Here is a 24,743-nt window from a genome sequence, read left to right on the forward strand (position 1 = left end):
ATATTAAGGTTCCCTACTAGAAAGAGTGTGCACACGATTTGCATCAACACCTGCAGTCAGTACCATGCATGGAACCATGAAAATCTGCATAAAATAGAAGCTGTCAGTGCAGCATAAAACATAGCATTTCTATTAGTAATCTCTACCTTCTTCAGGCTTCAAGGTGAAATCTGTAACAAACTTTTGCAGGATGCATGAACTATGTGATTTTTTTTTAATTTTATTTATTGTATCAGGGTTCTGTCTCATGTCTAGAAAGAGACAGAATCTCAAGCCATCGTATTGTGGCTCCTTGTCCTAATATTTACAGCTGAAAGCTGGGAATTGTGGATAAATACCAGTACCTTTATTCTTCATGTGATTTTCTTTCTTTTCTTTATGTTTCATTTTTATCTTTGTTGTACTGATTTTATCTGTGCCATATAGTAACCATTTTGCGAGCAACTTTTGATAGACTCAGAAGGAAAGTACACATTAATGGCCAGCTACTTACCTATAAAAGAAAAGCATTTGTGGCTGTTTCTGTTTGGATTAGCTGATATGAAGCATATTTCATTTGAAAACTGGATTATTCCAGAATGCATTCTATTTTTATTTCTTTGGCTGAGGCTTTAGTGGGCCATATGAGACCATTATCCACTGCATTATGATCAGAAGAGATTGTAAGATTTGTGGTTCTCTTCCTACTCATAAAAGCAAAAGTCATTTAAAATGTTGCTGCAGCAAAGTTTGCGGTGAGCAGGTCAGTGCACATATATTCTTTAAAAAGCATCTCATGCTATCCTTATGAGTTCAGACTCAGGTCATCCAAAACTCTAGTAAGATACAGGACAGTTCAAATACAGTGTCAACACATTAAATAATTAATGAATGGCATCCTGGCTTATATCAGAAGTAGTGTAGCCAGCAGGACTATGGAAGTGATTGTCTTCCTTTATTTGGCACTGGTGAGGCTGCACTTTGAGTACTGTGTTCAGTTTTGTGCCCCTCACTGCAAGAAAACATTGAGGCCCTGGAGTGTGTCCAGAGAAGGGCAACAAAGGTGGTGAGGGATCTGGAGTACAGGCCTTATGAGGAGTGGCTGAGGGAGCTACAATTTGAAGAAGAGAAGGTTAGGAAGGACCTTACTGCTCTCTACAACTCTCTCAAAGGAAGTTGTGGCAAGGTGGAGGTGAGGTGGAGGTGAGCCTCTTTTTTCAAATGGCTTTCCTATTTATTACAGTTTGCTATGTCAGCACTAATGTTTTTTCTTCTTTTTAGAGCTGAACAGCATATATTTCTTTATTACTGCAATAGGAGAGAAAATAGCTTCAAGTTACACAAGGGGAGGCTCAGGTTTAATATACGAAAAATTTATTGTCTGAAAGAGTGGTCAGGCACTGGAACAGGATGCCTAGGAAGGTGGTTGAGTCACTGTCCCTACAAATTCAAGAAATTTGTAGATATGGCACTGAGAGACCTGATTTAGTGGGCATGGTGTTGACAGGTTGGCAGTCAGACTAGCTGATCTTAGAGGTCTTTTCCAACATTAATGATTTTATGATTCTATGAATGCCTTAGTAATCCAAAGCAATATAAAGACAAAACCTTTATAGTTTTGTCTATACTAAAAATGCAGATGATTTGGGAGCAGGCAGGGACTCCTGCAAAGAAACCTGGAATATACAGAGACATCTGTAACAGTTCTAGAGCAGTGAAAAGCCAGGACTATGGTATTTTGTTTCTATCTAACCCACAAAACAATGCAATGGAAGTAATAATGAGAAATATACCTCTTCCTTTTTCCTTCTGTCTGAAGACCACAACTAAAAAAAAGACATTTATGATGCTGAACATCAGTATTACTCAGAGTAAGCCTGAAGGAGAAGAGGTTTGGGAGAGGTCTTATTAATGCCTATAAATACTTCAAGGGAGGGTGCAAAGAGGTTGGAGCCAGGCTCTTTTCATTGTTGCCCTGGGACAGGACAAGAGGCAATAGGCAAAACAAAAGCCTAGGAGCTTTCATCTGGGCATCACAGGTTGCTCAGACAGGTCATAGAATATATCTTTTTGGAGGTATTCAAAATACCACATGGTCTTGGTCCTGGGCAATTGGCTTTTTTTTGAGCAGAGAGATTGGACCAGGGATCCATTCCAGCATAAACCATTCTGCAACTCTGTCATTCTATTACTAACACAGATAGTCTTGATCATTTCTCTCAGAATGCAATAAATTGAATTAAGCCAATATGAGTAAAAGCAATAAGTAAAATAAATATTATATGTATAGTGTGTGATTATTTTAAAGGCAATTACTATCAAACTGTTGTTTTGTCTGATGTTAAGCATCAGAATGTCTTTGCATAGATTCCATAAATACATTCAGTGTTAATGACAGCATCCAAGTTTTCCTAGTGCATGTCTGTGTTGCACCTTGAGCAGAATCTGCAAATTGTCTTCAATTTGTTTTATTTGCATTATGAGTGAAATTCATCCAGTTGTTTAAGGAAGGAGGAGCTATGGTCTCTACACTATTCTTCTGGGAAGTGGTTGTAACCTCCTACTCAAAATTACACTCATTAAGCATTTGCTTAATGATATTTGCTATAGCATTTTTAAAAGGTAAGCTGATTAAAAATAACTGATTACTGATTTTTTTCTTTTTTTTTTTTTTCTTTTTTTTTTTTTTTTTCTTTTTTTTTTTCCTGGCTTGTCACCTATCATAGAAATATTTAATTTTTTAACCTTTTTTTCACAGCTGTATCTTGTGGAAACCCTGGCACTCCAGCCAATGGTATGATTATATATAGTGATGGAATATTATTCTCTAGCTCAGTTATTTATGCCTGCTGGGAAGGTTACAAAACTTCAGGGCTAACTACTCGACATTGTACTGCTAATGGGACGTGGACTGGCACTGCTCCAGACTGCACAGGTCAGAAATGTATATTTTTTCCCTCTAAAGCTTTAATATAGTAAGACAAATAACCTTCCTTCTGAAATGATTATTTTGTTAGGGAAAAAAAAAAAAAGGCACATTTTTTCCTATTTCTCTGAATTGTGATACATAAATATTTTATGCACTTAAAGGTATATGTTTTTAATACATGCCAGAAGTTGCCAGAAATATCTTTTTAAGATGGGTACGTAGGTAACTTTTCTGTAGTTGTTTATCTTGTGAATGCCCTATGAATTAAAAAGAGGACATTGTTGCTTAGAATAGGCATTCCTGTAAAATTTTCTTTAGCTTCTTTGTAGCTTATGTACACAGGTAGGTCTAAATCAGACTTTATTTGGTTGGATGCATTGTTGTGCCTTTTTATATTATGACACAACTGAGTCAGATCTGACTCACAGTCATTCTGTTCAGGACCAAGAGTCAGGGAGCAGTGAGTCTAAGATGCTTCCCCAGAGTGGAGAGGAGCAGCCAGGCCAGCAGGTGATGAGGCCAGGCCTACAGTACTGAGCAAAGAGAGCACAAGAGGTTCAGTGACAGTAATGTGGGACCACCACAGCCCAGTGATCCCCAGGCAAGTCTGCAATGACAAGGAAAATTCCAGAACAAGCAGATAAGTCGAGTTAGCAAGGTACATGGCCAGGCATAGACATACCCACTCTGTGAAAGCTCAGTGAAAGACCAAAGGTGAGACTTTGAGCTTAAATACAGTTCCCAAACAAAGGGAGAAGCCATAAAGCTGCTTTTTCCAGTGCAGTCTGATCCTAGGTTTGCACTGAATCAGAGCTGGCATTAAGCACAAGCTCACTGGGAAGGGGGGAAAGGGCAGCAAAGTCTGTTGGTGTATGCATAGCCCTGAGAGGAAGTTACTCAAAATCATGGAATCTGTTAGAAAACCTACCTTTATCTCTTTCCTTGATAGATGTAATGACAGATAAATAACAATTAGTTCTATCATGTTGTGGTACCAATTAAAAAAAAAATCTCAGGAATTTCATAACTGCTAGAGTTACATTAAGTGATCTATATAAAATATATTGTTACAAATGCCTCTATCAAAACTATCACTAACGTAACAGTCTTCTATATCAGTAGAACATGCCAGTTTAAGCTAGTTTATTCCACTATGATTTTTAAGGTCCCTTCCAACCAAAACTTTTCTATGATTTTATAGATCCTAGAATTATTGATTCAAAGAATATTTGAACTCAAAATTTGGCTCAGATTATTGCAATCAAAATTTGATTTTTTTCTGGAAAAAAAAAAAAAACCTAAGTTTTTGATTTTGTGTGAAGTATGTTCAAAGTATTCTTACTTTCCACATGAAAAAAGAAAAAATAGCTATATATAGCTTACTGTTTCATTATGTTTATTGAAAAAAAAAAACCTTTTTTGCTTTTCCTCACTAGTGATCAGCTGTGGAGATCCAGGTGCAGTAGCAAATGGCATTCAGTTTGGAAATGATTTCACCTTTAATAAGACAGTCAGCTATCAGTGCAATCCAGGATATGTGATGGAACCTGCCAGTTCGTCTACCATGCGTTGTATAAAAGACAGCACTTGGAACCAGAGTAAACCAATTTGCAAAGGTGTGCATTTGAAAAATAGATAAAAAATACAATTTTCATACTGAATATCAATATTTAAAATAAATATAAATGATAATAAACGTGCAAATGCAACTAAAATGTGTGGATAAATATTAGTGTAAAATTTATATTGTATAAATGTCATGGCATAAAATAAGTTATAATACTAATATTAATGACTGCAGTAGGACAAAATCAGTCTGCAGTGAAGATTATGCTTGGCTGAAAATTCTCATGAATTAAGTATCCATTTACTTTTTTGGCTCTTTTGTCTTGAATTAAATGGCTGATATTCCACAAGGGGATCCTCCAACCAAGCTTGTCATTAAAGCATCCTGTGTTGCAGTATTGTAGTTATCATAAATAATCATTAGAATAAATAGGCTAATGACAAGCACTAACAAAATGGTCATAATAGATATGGAGCTGAAAGGCAAATAAGGCAGTGTGGTGAAAATTCTAAGCACTATTGCCAAAGATCAGGGAGTAAATTCAACAGCTCAGGGTGTTTGCTGCTTACAGAATGCAACCACATCTAGTACCACTTTAAAGTGTTGTCTAAGTCTAGCCTTATACTTAAATTTTGTCATCTGCAGTTGACAGACCATATCTTCTGTTATAGAAATCAAAGGGGGAGTGAATTTAAAGATGTGCTCTTTGTTGAAAGAACTGATGCATGAGAGCAAATTTGATCAATCCAGATTTCATCATTTCGTATACTTTTTCAGAAGCTGGAATACACCAGAATAGTTCTAAATATTCTTAGGCATATAATTACGAATGAAGCCAGTGTCCATTGTCTGCTGAAAAGAAAGCAAGAAAAGGCCATATAAAGAGCTTTAGAATAAAACAAATATTTTTGTTAAATGTGTATGAACAATAATTATACCTACCTCAGTAGCCTGTTACTATCAATGATCAGAAATGAATTTGTAGAGAAGAGGCTCAGAACTAGGTGAGGTATATAATCTTCTAGCTTCCAGCAAGCTAGAGTTCGGGGACTTCCTAGGCTAGAGGTAGTATTTTTGTATTTAAATTGCTTTTCAATTCATTACAGTTTGCTGTGTCGATGCTGTTTTTTTTTTGTTTGTTTGTTTGTTTTAGACCTGAACAGCATATATTTATATACTTACAAAAGTATAACAAGTTATTGTGTTACACTCTCCTAAACCTTAGAAAATCTTGACGTTCCAACTTCTCTTTTTATGATTTAGCTATCACCTGTGGCCCCCCTCCACCAGTACTCTATGGAAAAGTGGAAGGATCTGATTATCGCTGGGGTGCTAGTGTGAGTTACAGCTGTGCAGAAGGATATCAGCTATCTAACACTGCTATTCTTTCCTGTGAGGGTCGAGGAATATGGAGGGGAGACATCCCACAGTGTTTACGTAAGTTTTCAGTGTCCATTGTGTTGGGGTCTCAGACTTTTTTTCTTCACAGTTTAAAAAGCACTTGGCTAGATCACATGTTCTGCTTGCCATTTGTTTTCCAGTTTCTTCTTAAGCTGTCATATTCTGACCTTCAATGCTTGAAAATTGTCAAGACCCTGACAGACATTTTTCCCTTTACTTAGTTCAAAAATTTCAAGCCAACTCACTTGAGACTGAATGATGTGAAAACTGCCCACATTTAGCATTGTCTACTTTGAGATTACTTGGTGAACCAAATCTAATAAACATTTAAGTATCTCAATTAAAAGGTCTGTTTTTACAGGCTAATTTTGATGCTTATATTAAATATAATAGTGACAATTATTTTAAATTGCTGTCAATAATTTATTTTAGCTTTAATACTACATAGATAAATGAACTAAGATAGCATTTCCTCTCATATTCAGTACTCCTGACTTGAACATTTCTTTTTTCGTATATTAGCGGTGTTTTGTGGTGACCCTGGTACTCCAGCAGAAGGACGCTTGAATGGAAAAAGCTTCACTTACAGATCTGAAGTTAGCTTTCAGTGTAGACCTCCTTTTATTCTGATAGGCTCCTCAAGAAGATTTTGCCAAGCAGATGGTACTTGGAGTGGAATACAACCGACGTGCATTGGTACTAATTACCATTACTTGTTCTGTTTCTGCTGAGAATGTTATTGATAAACACTCTCAGGAGTCTAACAATTAGTTTTCCAAAGGTAGAAACTATTACACTATAATGAGTCCAGCAATTAGCTTTCGAAATGTAGAAAATTTCTGTGTAAAATTAAATATATAAATATATATTTAATTTAAAAACATAGGCTAAACAAAATTGCATATGAAGTCATTTATAAATTCACATGGTTGCTTGTCTACTGGAAATACAGAGTGTCAATAAATTAGTTCCATCTATTTATAGAGTCTTTTAGATACACAGAAGATTTTGACAGATTAAAGACTGTATTCTGTCACTGGAGAGATGAAGACACTTGTTAGAATCAATCAAATCAGAAAGATTTTTGGATCTTATGAATATGGCTGGTACAGTTCAAAAGAATGAGGTGTACAGGATCTGATCATTTGAAATTCTGGTACACTGCCAAGTGCTCCCCATTTCTCATTGACTGATGTACAAGTAATAAGCTTTTAGCATGATACATAATCCGATTAACTGTGGGAAATGCTGGACACCTGTAGCTCCCACTGAAATCAGCAGTTGACCCAGTGACTTGATTAAAAAAACAAAAAAAAAAAAAAAAGATTTTGGTGTGATCATTGAAAAAGACTCATATTTCTAAATAAAATCATTCCAATGTGGCCTGTAGCACAATTATGTTTTTCTGCCTCAGATATCGGTTCTGTGGAAGAGCTGAACTGAGCACTCAGGGAGAAGGTGAAGCGCATTATTATTAAAAGCATCCTGTATCTGTAAAGTAGGAAATAAATATTCAACACAGTTCATTGAAATGGGCTCAAAACTTCTTCTGCCCATGGATTTTACAAGCTGAGCAATCTGTTATATCCATGTTTTTTTAATAGATGCAAGAAGGTTTACAAAAACAAAATGCAAGGTGAATCAAATTTCAAAATGGTATCATGTCAATTCTGTTTATACTTTATATAGCATAATATAGAGGTATATGAAAATTCAGTTCCACATTTCTATTATTAGCAGAGGTATTCCATCCCATGATAACCTGTAAACAGTCTTTGAACTTCTCAATATGTTTGACTTTTATTTTCATGTTTATTTTCATCCACCTAACTTTTGAAGATTTTAGTGAAATCAGTCGAGCTTTTATGTAATGCTCTTATGATAATTAACACTAAAAGGGAAGTTGGCTGAGAGTGAAATAGCATATGTTGTATGTGTTAGTTCTTCTTCTACAGAAAATTACGAATTGTTACAGATGAAATACAGACACTGTATAATAAGACACAAATTATGTTCTTTAAATTGCAGTCTGCACAGAAGCAGACTTGATTGCCAAGAAGGAATCAAGGAATCACATGATCAAATACAGAGCCATCCATCAGATCTGGTGCTTTGGCACTCCCAGAGAAAATACACCATCAGAATGTGAAGCAGGCATGAGTGAATCAAAATTAATTTTACATTGTGTTAATTTATACTTAAGAAAATGATCATTTATTTTTATGATCATTTAATTAGCCAAATTCTATTGGCGTATCTTTTTTTTTGTATGGGAAAAGGGCTTTATTTTTACTCTCTAGCAACAGCTGAGATAATAGTTCTTTTGAAACATTTATTTTCATGATGACATAGAGCAAATTCTATAAGACGTAAGTATTTTACTTGCTGTAAGAAAGCAGATTTTTTTTTTGTTGTTAGAAATCTGACTTAACCATCGATCTCTTCATTGGATTCACAGTTGGATTTCATTGTATATTGAAACACATGTGTGTATTAAAAATGTAATTATTATTGTTATTACTGTATATTTATGAATTAATCTTAGCAAATAGTTTTAGCCTATTCTTTCTGTGCAATAGTAATATCTGTAAATGTTTCATATTTTACAATAGATCCAGCTCACAATACATGTGCAGACCCTGGCACTCCACATTTTGGAATACAAAACAGTTCCAGAGGTTATGAGGTAATTCTTTTATTTATTCCTGAAATGAAAATGTATTTAATAATCACAAATACATTGACTTATCCGTAGGCTTAATTGTCTAATGCAAACTTTCATAAATTTCAACACCCTTTTTTTAACCTATAGTTTGAAGAAAGAAATTGTAACCTTGCAATACATTGTGTATTCCCTAGGAGACTTCAACAAGGAGGACTATTTATAAATTGATTACCTAATTTGATATGACATGATATAATTACTTGACTTTCTGATCATAATTCTGTCTTACACTGATGAATAGCCAGTAAATACCTAACAACTGGTAGCGGGTGTTGCCTTGACTCAGGTACGATACCTTGCATTTGGATTTGTTGAATCTCCTGTGATTCATCTGGACCCCTGCTCAAGCCTGTCTGTGTCCCTCTAAATGGTATTCCATCCCTCTGGTGTGTTTACAGCACCCCACAGCTTGATGTCATCAGCAAACTTGCTGAGGGTGCACTTGACCCCACTGCACACGAAGATAATACAGAGTATTGGCCCCAGCACCGACCCCTGTGACATCACTCATCACTCATCTCCATCCAGTCATGGTGCTGTTGACCACCACTCACTGGACTCGATCCTGCGGCCAGTTCCTCATCCAACGAACAGTCCAACCAGCAAATCCATATCGTTCCAATTTGGAGAGAAAGATGTTGTGAGGTACCATGTCAAAGGCCTCATTGAAGTCCAGATAGATGACATCAGTGGCTCTTCCCTTGTGCGTTGATGAAGTGACACTATTATAAAAGGCCTCTAGGTTGGTCAAGCAGGATTTGCCTTTGGTGAAGCCATGCTGGTTCTGCCATATAAACTCTTTGCCTTCCATGTGCCTTCACATAGCTTCCTGTTGAAGCAGTGAAGCAATGGAGAGGAGTTTAATTCCTCCATACAGAAAAAAAATGGCACAGATTGATTCACTGATAGTTGCTGAATATTTATGGAGACCAAATACTAGAAGTTAGCACAGTTGGGTGGTGAGCAGTGGCAACAGTGACATGAAAGACAAGCCATGTCCCAGATGGCCATGCACAGCTGTCATACTACAAAGTTGAAAGCAAGATCTTGATTTTTCTCATCCATTAAAATCAAAGTTTGCAACCAGGAAACCGTCTATGGAGCTGAATATCAGCATTATTGCTTTGGAAATGATGATGGGAACATTAGTATATTGAAAAATTTGCACCACATGGTCCCATGAATGGTCGCAAAGAAACAGAAAGAATGCTGTATGCAAGTTTGTCAGGGCCTATTGAACCAACATGAGGCTGAAGATGACTTTTTGCTGGATCTCATAATTGCTGGTGCTAAGATGTGATGTCACCACTACAAGCCAGAATCAAAATGGCAGTCTGTGCAATGGAGAACTGTGAATTCCCCATTGAATAAAAACTTTAAGTTGCAGCACTCTGAGTAAAGTGATACACACTATCTTTTGGGATAGGGAAGGGTGATCCTCATGGATTTCCTGGAACCTGGACAAACCACCAATTCTGGCCAAAATATAACAATGCTGATTAATCTGAAGGGTCAAACTTCCAGAGTCAGGCAAAATAAGACAACCTTTCTCTTCCAGCACAGGTCTGAAACTATTTTTTTAGCAATAACAATGTCATAGCAGCTCTGAAACAGAGTCACCTCCACTGGTGCAGATTTTTATCAGAGCAAGAGCATGGCATGCAAGCTCTTGTTCATTGCTGGTGAAAATGCATAGCTAATAGCTAATTGAAAAATATTGTTTTGTAGCCGAGAATTTGCTTTATCAAATAATGTTCTTGTGTTCTTTCTGTCTGCTATATTTTCCATGGTAAGCATTACTTTCAGAGCCAACTACATACATTGATTAACTTTATGTCAATCGATTCTTGAGATATAAATATTTGTGACTTGAATCTGAAATATATATACTTATTTCTGAACCTAGAGCAGTGTGCCACATGGTGTTATGATCAAATTAGCACTGCTACTTAAATAATCCTTCCAGTTTTTATTGTTATGCTTCCTCTTCTGCAATTGTGCTGTCACTGCTGTGGCTCTCAGCTTCTCAGCTCTTGACTGAAGGAGCCCAGACACTTCTTCCCTAGCCATGTCTTGCCCTCACCCCCAATGTGATTCTTGTAGTAATAGGTGCAGTTGTCTCATCTTGCCCTTGTGCCCATCCCAAGCACGGCTTTAAAAATAAGTGTAATCATTGTACGTCATATGATCTTTTTATTTTATTTTATCTTCCTCTCCCACTTTTACCTGCTTTACAAGCGGTGTGACATTTATATCAGAATAATACTGGACAATTCACGTTCTAATTTCAGTTAAATACTTTTGCTCTTTTCTGAAGGTAATGGCAGATTTTAATTTCTTCTGGATTGTCTTTCTCAAGTATGTTCTTTCATAAACTCAAATAACAATTCTATGTTAAAAGTACTGTGATGAGATCATTGGTGCAAAAAGATGTAAACTCTTAAAACTAGTCAAGTAGATTTTTTTTTTATTACTATTATTTTTGCATCTGTAAGTATGACAGTTTATGACATGGCATGATGTGCCTGATGACAGGCAGCTGATCTTTACTGTTTTTTGTTTTTGTTTTTGTTTTTCTCCATCTACTATCACTTCTGTATTGCCCCATTTATTTTATGCCCTGTTTCATTTTATACATTTTTGCTTCACTGCCCTGTGGCTTTTGCAGTATGTGCATTTTTGTTGTTTTTTTTTTTTTCCATCAAAGTACTATAAAAGTACTTTTTTTTTTTTTTCCTGCAGAAGTAAAAAAAAAAAAAAAAAAAAAAAAAAAAGGAACTCTGTAACTGCCCTGCACCTAGACCTTAAAGTTTTCCTTCATCTTTTGGATCAGTGAGAAAATATTTGCAACTCATCATTACTTATTGTATCATAACTGGCAATTTCACAGGAGTCAGAATGATAGTCAAGACTAGCTACACTCTCTTCTGGTTTCTGCTAGACTTGAGGTGTGTCCTTGTCAAGGCAACGAGATTAATCTGTTTAAAAATAGTTACAAATAGATAAGCCTTCAAAGCGGTATCAATTTGACCTTTAAAAATATCAGTTGATTTCCCAGGCCACTTCAGGAAGATCCAGCACTGCATTTGCTGAACATCTATCATGATAATCTGTTCTAGGTAACTGATTGTGTAGTTAACTTAGGTAGCCACTGTTTTGGAAGGTACTGTCAATTCTTAATATCCATTGAAGTCCTTCAATGGCTTTTACGTTGTAGAGCTATCGGCTATTATATACCTACAAACTGTTTTATTAGTAGGTGTTGGTTAGTGCTCATTTGCAACATGCTTTCATTTTTTCATGTGATGTTACTTTATTAACAAATTGTATAATTACAAATAGTACTAACTTTTTTTTTTTCATTTCCCCTGATCTGCACTGCCAAGGTATTCTATGTAAAACCAAAATAGTGGCTTACCAGTAAGACCCACATCCTCAAATATCTTGGCCTAGAGTTATATTCTGACTACTTTTGTCAATACTATCAATAAATCTGTTTAACTAGAACTTTCACACAATCTCTTTCTTATATTATGGAAGGACTTCCTTCATAATTTATTTTTATCTATATTTCACACTTCTGTCAGTGCAAATCCACAGAGAACTTTCTCAGTTGTTTTACACATTCTTCTGGAAAGATCATATCTCAGTTCACTGTAACAAGTCTTTCCATAACATTACTCTACTGGTTGAACATCTCAGGTAAAACAGGTATATTATAGTAAGGAATACAGTATAAGGAATTGTGGCCTGGAGTTATCAGGAATTTAATTATGGATGAAACTGCTTACAGTTTTTTCTATTTACCCTTCAAATATTTTTGATGAAGTTACACAGTGAGAAACCTTTGAAGTAGACTTTATGGTCGAGTTCTGTTGGAATTTGTTCAGTGATGTACAAAAACAGATATTTGTCATGTACAACAAACAGATATTTGTCATTTAGTTTGTCACATTGTCACAAACTTGTAAGAGGAAATGCATGTCATTTTTCTCCGTGTGCACAGCCTTGTTAATATTCTTCCACTTACTGCTTTCAAATAAGATTATTGTTTGTACTTCTCATATTACTAAAAAAAAAAAAAAAAAAAAAAAAAAGCTTAAAAACAGTAACCAGAGGACACACTTCTGAAAAAGAAATATTTCTCTATTAGCTTACCACTGTCTTGATATCTAATTCATTTCATCTAATATTCTCTTTTGATCCTTAGGTTGGAAGTACAGTCTTTTTCAGATGTAGAAAAGGTTATCATATTCAGGGGTCTACAACGCGTTCTTGTCTTGCTAACTTAACTTGGAGTGGCATACAGTCTGAATGTATTCGTAAGTGCAGTTTCTTATCTAATGAGTTTGTACACTGTGCAATTTTGAAAGAGTTACAGATTAATGCACATGGAAATCATATCAAATAGTATGCTACAAAAAAGTCAGTTTTATTTAACAGTATTCTGTATGCTTTTTTTGTTTTGCTTTTGCATTTGCTTTCTGTTCTAAGAACAAATATGTATTTAGGATATTGCTTTTAAGTAAGATTTTTCAGGTGTTCTTTTCTTCTTGATTACACAGTGCACAATAATTTACTCATTAAAAAAAATGTTTTTCCTCATTAACCTACTGCATTAGTTGTTTTAGATTAATCTTTTATCTTTGTGTGTGTCTGTGTATTGGATTAACAGAGAACAGAAAGTGGCCTGAAATTAATTTGGAATGTTTTGGGGTTTTTTTGCTAGATTTACTGAATCATAAGCTAAAAATTTACCAGAATTCAACTTTTCTGGGCTACACATGTGAACAATTAGTGTAGTTATAACTCTACATCTAATAAGTATTTTCATTATAATAATTGTATTGTATTAAAATACACTGATCAAGACTACAAGATATTAATTAGAATGACCTTATATTCTTATCCCATTTTAAATTAACTTTGGATATTTATAAATCAATACCATGCACAACAGACAAAGAAGCATAAAGCCTTCACATGAAAACTGGTTCATTTGAAATTTATGATAAATTTATTTATCACAGTAACCACTCTCTATTAAGGTTCTTTAAAATGTAAGTGATACCTTAAGCTGTGACAGTACAGTAATTAAAGGACATGTAGTTACTTGTGCTTCCCCTCACTTTAATTATTTCCGGTCTTGCTATCATGATTTGGCATTTTGTTCAAAAATATCTTTTTCATCTTCCCACAAGTCATACACTCAGACTATTACTGTTACAAGCTATTGATGTTTCTGCAAGGTATACAAAGTTTACCTAATGACAGAATATGGTGGCATGCATTTGTTTTCAGTTAAATCAGCTAATCCTGTGGATGCTGTTTGCTATCATTTTCTAACTCACCAACCCTTTGCAGCTCATGCATGCAGGCAGCCAGAGACACCTGCACATGTAGATGTGAAAGCAATAGATCTTCCTACTTTGGGGTATACTTTGGTGTATACCTGTCAGCCGGGATTTTTTCTTGCTGGTGGATCAGAGCATCGGACATGTAAGCCAGATATGAAATGGACAGGAAAATCACCTATTTGTAAAAGTAAGTCATTATTGAGTGATATGTTGTGCCCTACTTGGATGGATTTCATTTTCCCCAACATTTGGCTTTTATATACTCGGACTGAACTTTCCCGATTACTGTTTAAAAATGCATATGACACAATAGTTTTTTATTTTGTGAAATAAACCATTTTAAAAGTTAAAGTGAGGACAACATCTACAATTCATCGAGGAGAACATGGATGTATGTGTATGTATGTATGTATGTGTACACACATACATGATTTTACTCCTTACCAGCAAACAAGAACAACAACAAAAACCAACATAAAATAAAGTACTACTCTTGATTATATTTCTCCTAATGTTTATGGCATAGTATTAAAAGAGTATTTCAATGTCCTCAGTTTTTAATATATGATTTTCCAGAAGTAAGAAAAAAGTATTTCATTGCAGATGTCTTTTAGATTCATTCAGGAATTCTTTTTGACTAAGAAAAACATCCATAATTTTAAAAAAGCAACAAACTAATAAATAGATAAATTAAACCTCTGTTTGAACCTGATTCCACTTTTATTTATGTCCGTGTAAATTTCCTATCATTTTCTTGTAATAACTCTGAGTATGTAATTGTGAGGGCTGAATTTGGCCTCTACATGTGAATAAACATGGATAAGTACCTAATGCAGCAAACCTAAAAAGTTAATTTTTGTAACAGGAGCAAAAGAAAGGCAATCAGATGCCATGGGAAAGATGGTTGCAATACTACATGTAGGTCTAATGTGTCAAACAACTCTAAACAGATTTGAGGTTAGAATTGTAGTTTATTTTATAGTTCTTTGCTTCAACTAGAGAAGTGTAGTCTGTGCATAAAAATTAATCTTACTGTAGATGTGTAAAGGAAGATTTTTCTTGGGTAATATGTAATTAATACATTAAGGTAAAAGTTCTTGTATTCTTTCAGTTGATTTTCTTTTTTATTGTCATGCAGTCTTTAGATATAATTCTCTTTGTGCACTCCACACTTTTTGTTCTATTTTATCACTTAAACAATCTAATGTGTTAGATTTAAGATTTTCTAGAGAGAAAGAATCAAAATTTATGTAAGACAGAATCTACTACCAGACAGTGATTTTCAAATTTCTAACAATATGAAGCCACAGCTTTAGCTGAAATCAATGGACATAACTGCTGAGAACATCAGTAGTATAGCAAATGATACTTCTTGTGATTCTTTCCCATGATATCTGATCGTGTCTTCTTAATCCAGATGTCTTTTGCTAATCTGTAGCAAACCTTATTAATGTAGTTTGTTATATATAGCATAATATTATGCACAATTAGATATAATACTTGTCCCTTAAATAAGGCTCTCTTTTATAGCAGAGACTGATATAAAATTATAGACTTGAGTGTATAAAATAATTACATAACCAGACAACTTTCCACAGTAAAAATGTTGCTTTTCTAAATTACTTTCTGATGGCTTTTGTTTAAGTGGTTAGGTTTGAACATGTTAAGTATTCAAGACGTCAGTTACTTCTGTTTTAAATATAACTTTATTGCATAAGGGATAATTGCATCGATCAGGCATTGTTTTAACATTCTATTAAAAAAGTAACAAATATGTTCATGAAAATGATAATTTGTCTTTTTACTTGTAGGTAAAGGAGTGAGAGAAGTTAATGAAACAATAACTAAAACTCCAGGTTTGTATACAAGAAGAGTTTTAGATATAAACAAATAAATTGATTCACACCCTAGTTTGCTATGGATGATAAAAACAACTTCCAATATTTAAAATAGGTTTTTATATCTCATTTCAAAAGGAATATAAATGTTGAGGTCATTCAATAACAAGTACCACATTAAACCTACTCTATCAAATTCTTTCCCAAACAACTATTTTATATTTTAAACAATACCAATTCTGTGAACCACATATACAAAATAAATAAATAAATAAATAAGTAAAATCAAGGCAGAAAGATAAATCATATAAACAGGAAGTAGATTTGAATGAGTTTTATATCAGAGAGATTGCTATAACTGAGAGCCTTATAATGAGCATAGACTATAAGTTTAGGGGCTGGGTTCAAAGTTCAGTCTTATACATTGTAAGAAACCAGGAAAAAAAAAAAATCAGTTTTAGAAATTTTCTTGGCTTTTATTTCATAGAAACTCTAATTTTTCTGGTACTCTATGCCAGGGTTTTCTGAACTGTGTGGACCATAGGAACATTTGCACAGTCACTTTTGCCATCCGGCCAATGACAAAATAGTAATATGTAGGGTAGCACCTTTATGTAGTAGATCTTTTAATCATTTTCTGAAAATGAGAGACCTATTGTTTTTACTGTTTCATTTAATTCTGAAGAGTTTTTTTTTTCACCAAATAAAAGAGTTTGCAACTCTAAATTCTGAGTTTTAGTAAACTACAGGGAAAACAAGATGAATGCTTAACAGTCACAGCAGTTCACTGAAGGACTCTGTAAAACATGAGATAAAAAGGTACTTCTGCTAACAATTAACCTTCCCCAAGGATATTTATATTAAGAATGTCAGGTGAAACCTAAAGTTAGTTCTTTCCAAACACATCACTTCTATAGATTTGCAGTAATTCAAGCCATAGTGTGTATATTATAATAAAAAAATAATCTTCATTTACTGGAGAATTCATCTCACTCAACAGCTAAGCTATCCATCAATCTGCTACCACACAGGTTTTGAAGTTCAATGCCATATTAAAATACAGACCAAATCAAGTGCATTCTCTTTGCAGAGCATCAGTATCTCACCACGTCATGTTGTTTATGACCTGTTTTAATATATAAGTGATATTTGAAAGGTATTTTTGAAAAAATATTGGCTATTTTACTATGTTGCTACTGAACATGCCAACAGTGGTAAGCAATGATTTGAAATTGAGTAATAAATAGCAATAACTAACAAGTAAAAGTTTTAAGCTATATATTTTTTTAATTATAGATTTTATTGAGTACAGAACACTGTATTTTGGAACATTTTCTTTAGTATGCAGTCTGTCTTTTGGTAGAATTCCTTTTGCTGCTATCTATAGTCTTAATGGTTTTAAGCTAATATTTCTCAACTAAATTTTTGATAACACAATAGATTAATTTTCTGATTGCTACCTTTCAGTATTTGAATAGAAATTGTTGTTTATTGTTTATCAAATTGCTATTTTTCCAGAGTTAATGTTTTTATATGAAACAGCAATATTTTAACAGTAAATTGTAATTAAATACAAGTTCTAAATAACTAGTTCTCTCAATACCCGTAAGAAGTTTTAAGATCTAAAATACTGTATGTGTTTGCCATGGTTCTCATTGTTTTGAGCAGCCTTTGCGAAACTTGTTAGGAAGCTGTTTTAATTAGTAGGCATGGATTTTCCCATTTTTCACATCCAGAGAGGAATCCATAGCTGATTCGGTGTTTGTATAATAAAAGCCATTTCATTTTTATCATTCTGTTCTTGTGTGGTGTGTGGGGGAGGAATGGACATTGCAAAATCTGAGCAGAATGGGGTCAAAGCCACTCTGATTCTACAGCTGTCTCCCCAGGGCACAGATTAACAGCTGTTATTGGCACTAAAAGGGGTCAGAGATAGAATAGAAGATGTTAAATGTGACAATAAAGTGTGGTGTCAGCTCCTTTTTAACGAAGTCTTACATATTAACTATCAAAGCTGTTAACAGTTTCATGTCATAGTTGACATTCACCTCCACAGAATTAAATTCAGACACGTTTTTAATTGATGAATTTATTTTTAATTGGCAAATAAAAGACAAACATACTTTTAAAATGTTGAGTTTCAGATTCACTGTAAGTCACTGTTGTATCTAAACAATGACAAATATTTAGGAAAATAACTCTGACAGACCTTTGCAGGAAATACATGATTTTTCAGGAATGAGATCCATGAAAAAAATTCATCATTAATGTGTGGAGAAAATATATGGAGTCTAAAAAAAAATGACACAAACTTGTGGTAAACTGTATCTGGAATTCAATGAAAAAAGTTGAGGTATTACACACAGCGTTGTGTTATTCATGAAACAAGCAGGATGGCCTAAGCGTATCTCCTTCCTTGAGAATAACCTCCTATTTTTTTTCATGATATACTGAAGGTAGGGGTTTGAGGGGAAGAGTTTATTATTTTTCATAGTCTTGGGGACATGTGCTCAAGCTATGAAATTTGATGTTATTGAAAGACGTATATTGCAGTGGGAAAGTATAATATAGTACAGTCAATTGTGTGGGAAGGTCATTAAAGTCACTGTCTTTAAGATTGTGAACTTGTTACTGTAATACCTCCTTAGGAACTAAAGAGCAGAGTTATGGCTAGAAAGTTTGTTGCTTTGTTGTAATTTACTGTTCTGTTTGTTTCTTTCTCTCTCTCTCTCTCTCTCTCTCTCTCTTTTTTTTTTTCTTTTTTTTTCTTTTTTTTTTTTTTTGTTTGTTTCTTTGTTTGTTTTTCCTGGCCCACTTAGTTCCTTCAGATGTGTTTTTTGTAAATTCACTGTGGAAAGGATTTTATGAATATCTAGGAAAAAGACAGCCTGCTACTCTTACTGTTGATTGGTTCAACACTACAAGCAGCAAAGTGAATGCCACATTCACTGAAGCATCCAGCCTACAACTCAAACTATCAGGTAGGTTCAGAATTCAATATTACAAAAAGAAAAAAAGCAGTCTTTATTTATTTATTTATTTATTTATTTTTGCCTGTCCAGTTTTGTTTTATTTTCTCCTGTACAGAAATGAAGGAAAATATTTACGTTTTCTATACAAACTTTTTACTGCTTATTTTGCAAAAGGAGAGGTGATAAATATAGCAGTCACTTTAGCAGAGATTTCAGTCAATTTTTATGTGTTTACTCAACAATTTTTCCCGTTACATTTCAAATAAGTAATGAGATGTTTGTTGTTGTTGTTGTTGTTTTAATCTTGGACTTCTGAATAGTACTGATCTTTGAATTCATGGGTAATATTGAAGTGATAGGCAATGTGAATTTTAAGAATTTTAAGAATTCGTTTTAATATTTGTAATACTGCAAGGCTCCATTATACAGTGATTAACGTCTGGATTTAAACAACTTCGTCTTCAAACTAGTATGATGTACAGTAGGTGCGGATAAATTAAATAGTTTTATAAATTATGCATACCTTTTAATCAATCCTATATTATTTTCAGCAAATCTGATTTGTGTTCTGATCTAGCCTCTGATCACAGTTATATTTGTAATGATCGCTGTCAGCTATCAGTACCTTCCAAGGTCAGAAGTTCAGAGAGAATTTATATAGTACATTTCCTCCTTTGTATCACTGATATTTATCATACCAATATATTATGATGTGAGTAAACACAAATTTGTCCAGTTCTAATTGACAGTTACTTTAGAGAGGAAATAATTATATTTGTATTCAGAATTATTGAATTTGTGCATGAAAAGATAGATATTCTTGACCATTTATCTATAAAATCAAGCAGTACAAAAACATCTTTGCATCCTGTTATCAAATATGATATGGGGAAAGATCATTAAACTAAGATGCTGTTTTTACAGCATTGTAAACTCTTCTTATTTTATCTAAGTTATAAAATTTTGTTAACACAGAATGATTTCTACAAAATGTTGTCCTTTTGAAGCAATGTAATTGGCATTGAAAGTAAATTTGAACAAACCGATTCAAAAATTGCTTAAAAGGCATATGATATTCCCTTTACATTAATAGGTGTTTACAAGAAGGAAGAAGCCCATTTGCTACTGAAAATTTTTCAGATCAAAGGATCTAACGACATTTTCCTAAACAAGTTTGAAAATGACAACTGGGCGCTAGATGGTTATGTAAGTAACTAAACTGCAATAGACAAACCTTGCTGAGCATAATATTAAGTATTTTTTTTATTTTTCTATAGTACTCTATCTTTTTATATGATAAAGATTACATACATCACTCTAGATATCAATGTAGAAATCATAGTGATTTTATTTTCCACAAATTGCGTATATAATCTTCTATCGTCCACAAGCCCATTATAATTTTTAGTTTATTAAATTGAGAGTGGAGTGAATCATTACATCTTGCTATGATTTTGCTTTGTTGTGTTGCACATGGGTGGGAATTTTTCCCTGTGGAAAAATTATACTTTTTGGAAAAGTTCACTGTTGTAAAAGTCCAAGTTCATAAGAATTCTGAGTTTAAGTACGGATGTGTAACAGAAAATGCTTCAGAGGAAGTGAGATGAGCCACATTGTATTTGCTATTGCAACTGTTTTCCTATATTGAGATACAATATAGTTCTGACATATTCAGTTTCAGGTAAGCTATTTACTCGTTACTGTTTCAGTATAAAGGAAGGGTAAAGATACAGTAGTTTAACAGACTATTTAATCTAGGTTCAAATTTGCACCCATCAGGTTTTTTTTTTTTTTTTTTTTTTTTTTTTTTGGCTAGCCATTTAACAAATGTTGACTCCAAGATTTAATTTTTAAATCATTTTAAGCACTTAATCTTGAAGAAAAAGAGTTATTTTCATCTTTGCACTTCTTTGTGCCTTATGATGGTGTCTATATAAAATATTTTAAAAATGGACAAAAAATTCATTTAACTTAACTGTATACTTAATCAAACGTAAATATAAATTACAGAATTTTAAAACCTAATATTTACATCAGGTATTTTAAAGTCATTTCATATTTTTTTATAAACATTAATAGTGATGCAAACTTAAAATTATACATGTTCTATAAACAAATTCATTAATGTTTTAAGGGGAAAACACATGTAACAAATCTGTATATCTAAGTCAAAAAAAAGTGGATAAATATCCCTATTTCTTTCCAAAATTATTTTCTTTTCTTTTCCCTACTTCTATGTATTTTAGGTGTCATCGGGGCTTGAAAGAGGTGTTTTTACTTATCAAGGTGACATACATGCAAAAGACTTTGGAAAATTTATGCTCCAAAGACAAGGTAAAAGCATTCATAGAGTTTCATTGTATATAATATTTTCAAGTCTTGCAAGAGTGAATTGAACAAATGATTCTGTCAGCTTTCTAGCTGAAGTAAGCATGTTTATTTCATGCCACTGCTATTGTAAGATATATAATAAAGTATGCATATTTGGAATTTACAGTTCAAATACTAATTTAATTCTGCCTAATATGTTATCACTTAATCTTCTGTAGCAGATGTAGCTAAGTGATTCATGATTACAAGATATTCCTAAAGAGAGCCCAATTGCAACTGTTCCCTTGTCAGTGAAGGGTTTTTTGAACATAACAGAAGTGTCACACAATGCAAAGCTTTTTTCTGTTCAAATACATAAAAGGCAAGAAGAATCACAAAGGAAATTGAAAAGACAGAATCATTGATTTTGACGGTTTCATTAGGAGACAGCGTATTTCAGAATATCTATTTATTTAGATAGATTTCTACTTCACTGTCAAAAATATGAAATTAGTGACTGGGATAAATATTGCGTCCATGGATACAAGTACTCCAGGAGCTGGTGAAAAACTAGTTACTATTATTGTTTTGTTTTGTTTTTCATGAAAACTAGTATAATATTTACTAATAAATAATTACTCATAAAATATTTTTGGGAAATACCAGCCATCTGCATTTCTTGATGCTTGAACAGGATATACATAGTACTTTGCTGCATAAATACTGTCTTGGGCTAGCAGGAACAGGCGGCTTAGCCAACACATCTACACTGGCATGAATCGGCATTTTAAAATTGTCGCAGTTTCATTAACATCAGCGGTGCAGTACCCACTGGCCTTCAGAGTTCTACCAAAAGTCCCTGATATTTCTTCACTCTATTAACTGGTGTAAAATCACTTACCCTAGGAATATGCTCATCTTGACCACATATGGTTTAATCAAAGGAGGGAAGATCTTGCTCTTCAAATTCTCAGCCTAAGAACTGCAATTGAAGCTGAATACTATTTCAGTCTTCAGAGTAAACTCTTCTGAGGCACAGACTGTCTATCTGACTGTACTTTTGTACAATCCGTGTCATCATATCTAAACTGATTTTTTTTTTTTTTTTTTTTTTTTTTTTTTCTGATTTAAACAACCACACTGTGAAAGTAGAGCACAAAGGTTCATTCAAGCATATATATTGTTGAAAAGCCTTTGGTATTTCTAAACAGCAGGGCTATGGTTTGCTGGGTTACCTTCTTGTGTTCACTTTTTCTTGAGCCAGGCCAGAAAAAGGATCCCCGTTTCTCCAGTAAGAATTATAGAATCTTTAAAGCTGGAAGGGACCTTTAATGATCATCTAATCTCTGCACTGAACAGGGACATCCACAGCTGGATCAGGTAGCCCAAAGCCTGATGCAGCCTTGCTTTGGAAGTCACTAGTGACAGAGCATCCACCACATCACTAGGAAGCCTGTTCCAATGCCTCATCACCCTTGCTGTAAAATACTTTTTCCTTATGTGTAATCTAAATCTCCCCTCTTTAAGCTTGAACTATTTCTGCTTGTTCTAACATCATAGATCCTGCTAAAATAAACAGTCCCCTTCTTTCCTGTAGCTCTCCTTTACATATTGAAAGATCACTATCAAGGCACCTCACAGCCTTCTTCTCTTCTCCAGGCTGAACAGCCCCAGTTCTCTCATCCAATCCTTGTAGGAGAGGTGTTCCATCACTTGGATCATTTTTCTTGGCTCTCCTCTAGGCATGTTCCAACAGGTCTATATCTCTCTTGTACTGAGGACTTCACATTTGGCGTTTGTATGCAAATTCTTCAGCCATCGTCCCAAGTCCCTGAAGTCCCTTTTGATAGCCCTGGATTCACATGTTAGCTGCTTCATCTCCTCCCTATATGGAAAAGCAGTAAGGATATGTTGTCTGTCGGCTGTAGCAGGCTACGTAGTTTTGTGGTGTCATCCCAGCCCCAGGAAGACAACAGACTTCTCTAAGAAGATTATCTGCTTAGCAGATTGGATGTGCAGTTCCCTGCAGGGAAAAATCATGTACAGCTAAGTCCCATCTCTTCTTCTTCAATGATGTAGTTACCTAAAAAAAGTTTGGATTGGATCCATTTGCTTGAGCAGTGAAATCAGTAATAAGGGAAAAAAGGAAGAAGTAGTAGAATGACAATTCAGCAGTTACAGTATTTTCTGATTGTTGTATTCAATGATAGCAGAAAAATATCAGCCTTGAGAACTGCAGTACAAGAGCTCAGTCTGTGTTTCCAAAGGCTAGTAAGGAGCTGAAGTGTTATTTTTACACATGCACTCCTAGGCTAATGACTTCTTTACTTCAGCTTTGACATCTCAGAAGTGAGGTTTTTAAAAATGCAGATACTATCTTTTAAATATTGATATAATTAGATTTCTTTGTGTGATGATTTACTAGACACTGAATGTCTATACATTGCTTATTCTCCATTGAAGAACTTATAGTTAAGAGGACACAGTAAATTTCAGATCAACATTGGTGATAATGTATGTTCATGTACTGTCAAATTCAATAATAGTGCTTTTTTTAAGTGTTATGTTCATGAGTATTCTGCTGAGGTAATGATCTCATATGTCCTCAAACTGAAGACTTAACATATTTTGAATTACTTGCTGCCTTTACACTAAACCAGAACTGTGCATAAACTCTGTATGCACTGGTGCATATAAAATGTAATATAAAATTTGTCACCTGCAAGCATACTTCAAAGAGCAGCATTTGCTGAGAAGTACTTGGTTAAGTGTGAAAGACCAAACTCTTTGAAGAATTCCTTATCACACAATTCTAGAGAAAGACCAGGCTCAGTGGGTATGCTCGTTCTTGGAATATCGTGAAAACTGAAAAAAACTGTGGTTTCTATTACTGTTTATTCTCTTTCAGAATCAGTTCTGTTTGTTTCTAGCCTTAGAGAATAGCTTAATGAGAAAACAGATCTCTGTTATCCATCTACCAAAAAAAATTAGAACTTTAAATGATTTAACCTGTTTTGCCACTACTGTGAACTTTTTTTTCGGTCTCTTATTTTTTAATATCTTGTTCTGTAAGGTCTGCAAGTCCACTGCTAGTTTCTGTTTCTTTAATTACTGAATGCCTATGCCTTATTTCTAGAGTTCTAGATTTGTATTCTAAAATCTGGGCTATTTGCATTGCAATCTGAAATGTTACAGAATCATAATATCATCTAGGTGGGAAAAGACTTTCGGCATCATCAAGTCCAATCATCAACCTGAACTACAGATTCTCAACACTAAACCATGTGCCTTAGTATCACATCTGCACATCTTTTAAGTATCTCCAGTGATGGGGACTTCACCACTGCCGTGGGGAGCCTGTTCTAATGCTTGTTCATCATCCCCATAATACATTCTTTCTTATATGTAATCTAAACCTTTCCTGGAACAACTTGAGTTTGTTTTTTTTTTTGGTGTCCTATCACTTGTCATCTGAGAAAAGTGACCAATACCCTTCTTGCTGAAACCTCCTTTCACGTAGTTGTAGAGGTCTCCACTTGGCCTCTTCTCCGGACTAAGCAGCCTCAGTTCCCTCAGCTATTCCTTCATATGTTTTGTTTTCTGTCCCTTCACCAGCTTTGTTGCTCTTCTCTGTACATGCTTGAGTAACTCATTATCCTTCTTGT

At 34.2% G+C, this 24,743-nt stretch overlaps 1 protein-coding gene across 1 annotated transcript in view; it reads left to right on the forward strand.

Moving 5' to 3' along the window:
• Positions 1–24,743, forward strand: part of CSMD1 (CUB and Sushi multiple domains 1) — a gene marked incomplete at both ends in the record, with an annotated part of 996,476 nt that overhangs the window by 967,086 nt on the left and 4,647 nt on the right. The window contains 11 exons of the mRNA XM_079550635.1: positions 2,738–2,914; positions 4,345–4,524; positions 5,739–5,912; positions 6,399–6,572; positions 8,489–8,562; positions 12,812–12,923; positions 13,966–14,145; positions 15,770–15,814; positions 18,616–18,777; positions 19,862–19,974; positions 21,015–21,102. Coding sequence (XP_079406761.1) covers positions 2,738–2,914; positions 4,345–4,524; positions 5,739–5,912; positions 6,399–6,572; positions 8,489–8,562; positions 12,812–12,923; positions 13,966–14,145; positions 15,770–15,814; positions 18,616–18,777; positions 19,862–19,974; positions 21,015–21,102 — 1,479 coding nt within the window. The remainder of the gene's footprint in view (positions 1–2,737; positions 2,915–4,344; positions 4,525–5,738; positions 5,913–6,398; positions 6,573–8,488; positions 8,563–12,811; positions 12,924–13,965; positions 14,146–15,769; positions 15,815–18,615; positions 18,778–19,861; positions 19,975–21,014; positions 21,103–24,743) is intronic.

Source organism: Tetrao urogallus (genome assembly GCF_951394365.1).
Source record: "Tetrao urogallus genome assembly, chromosome: 2".
In the NCBI taxonomy this organism is placed as follows: Eukaryota; Metazoa; Chordata; class Aves; order Galliformes; family Phasianidae; genus Tetrao; species Tetrao urogallus.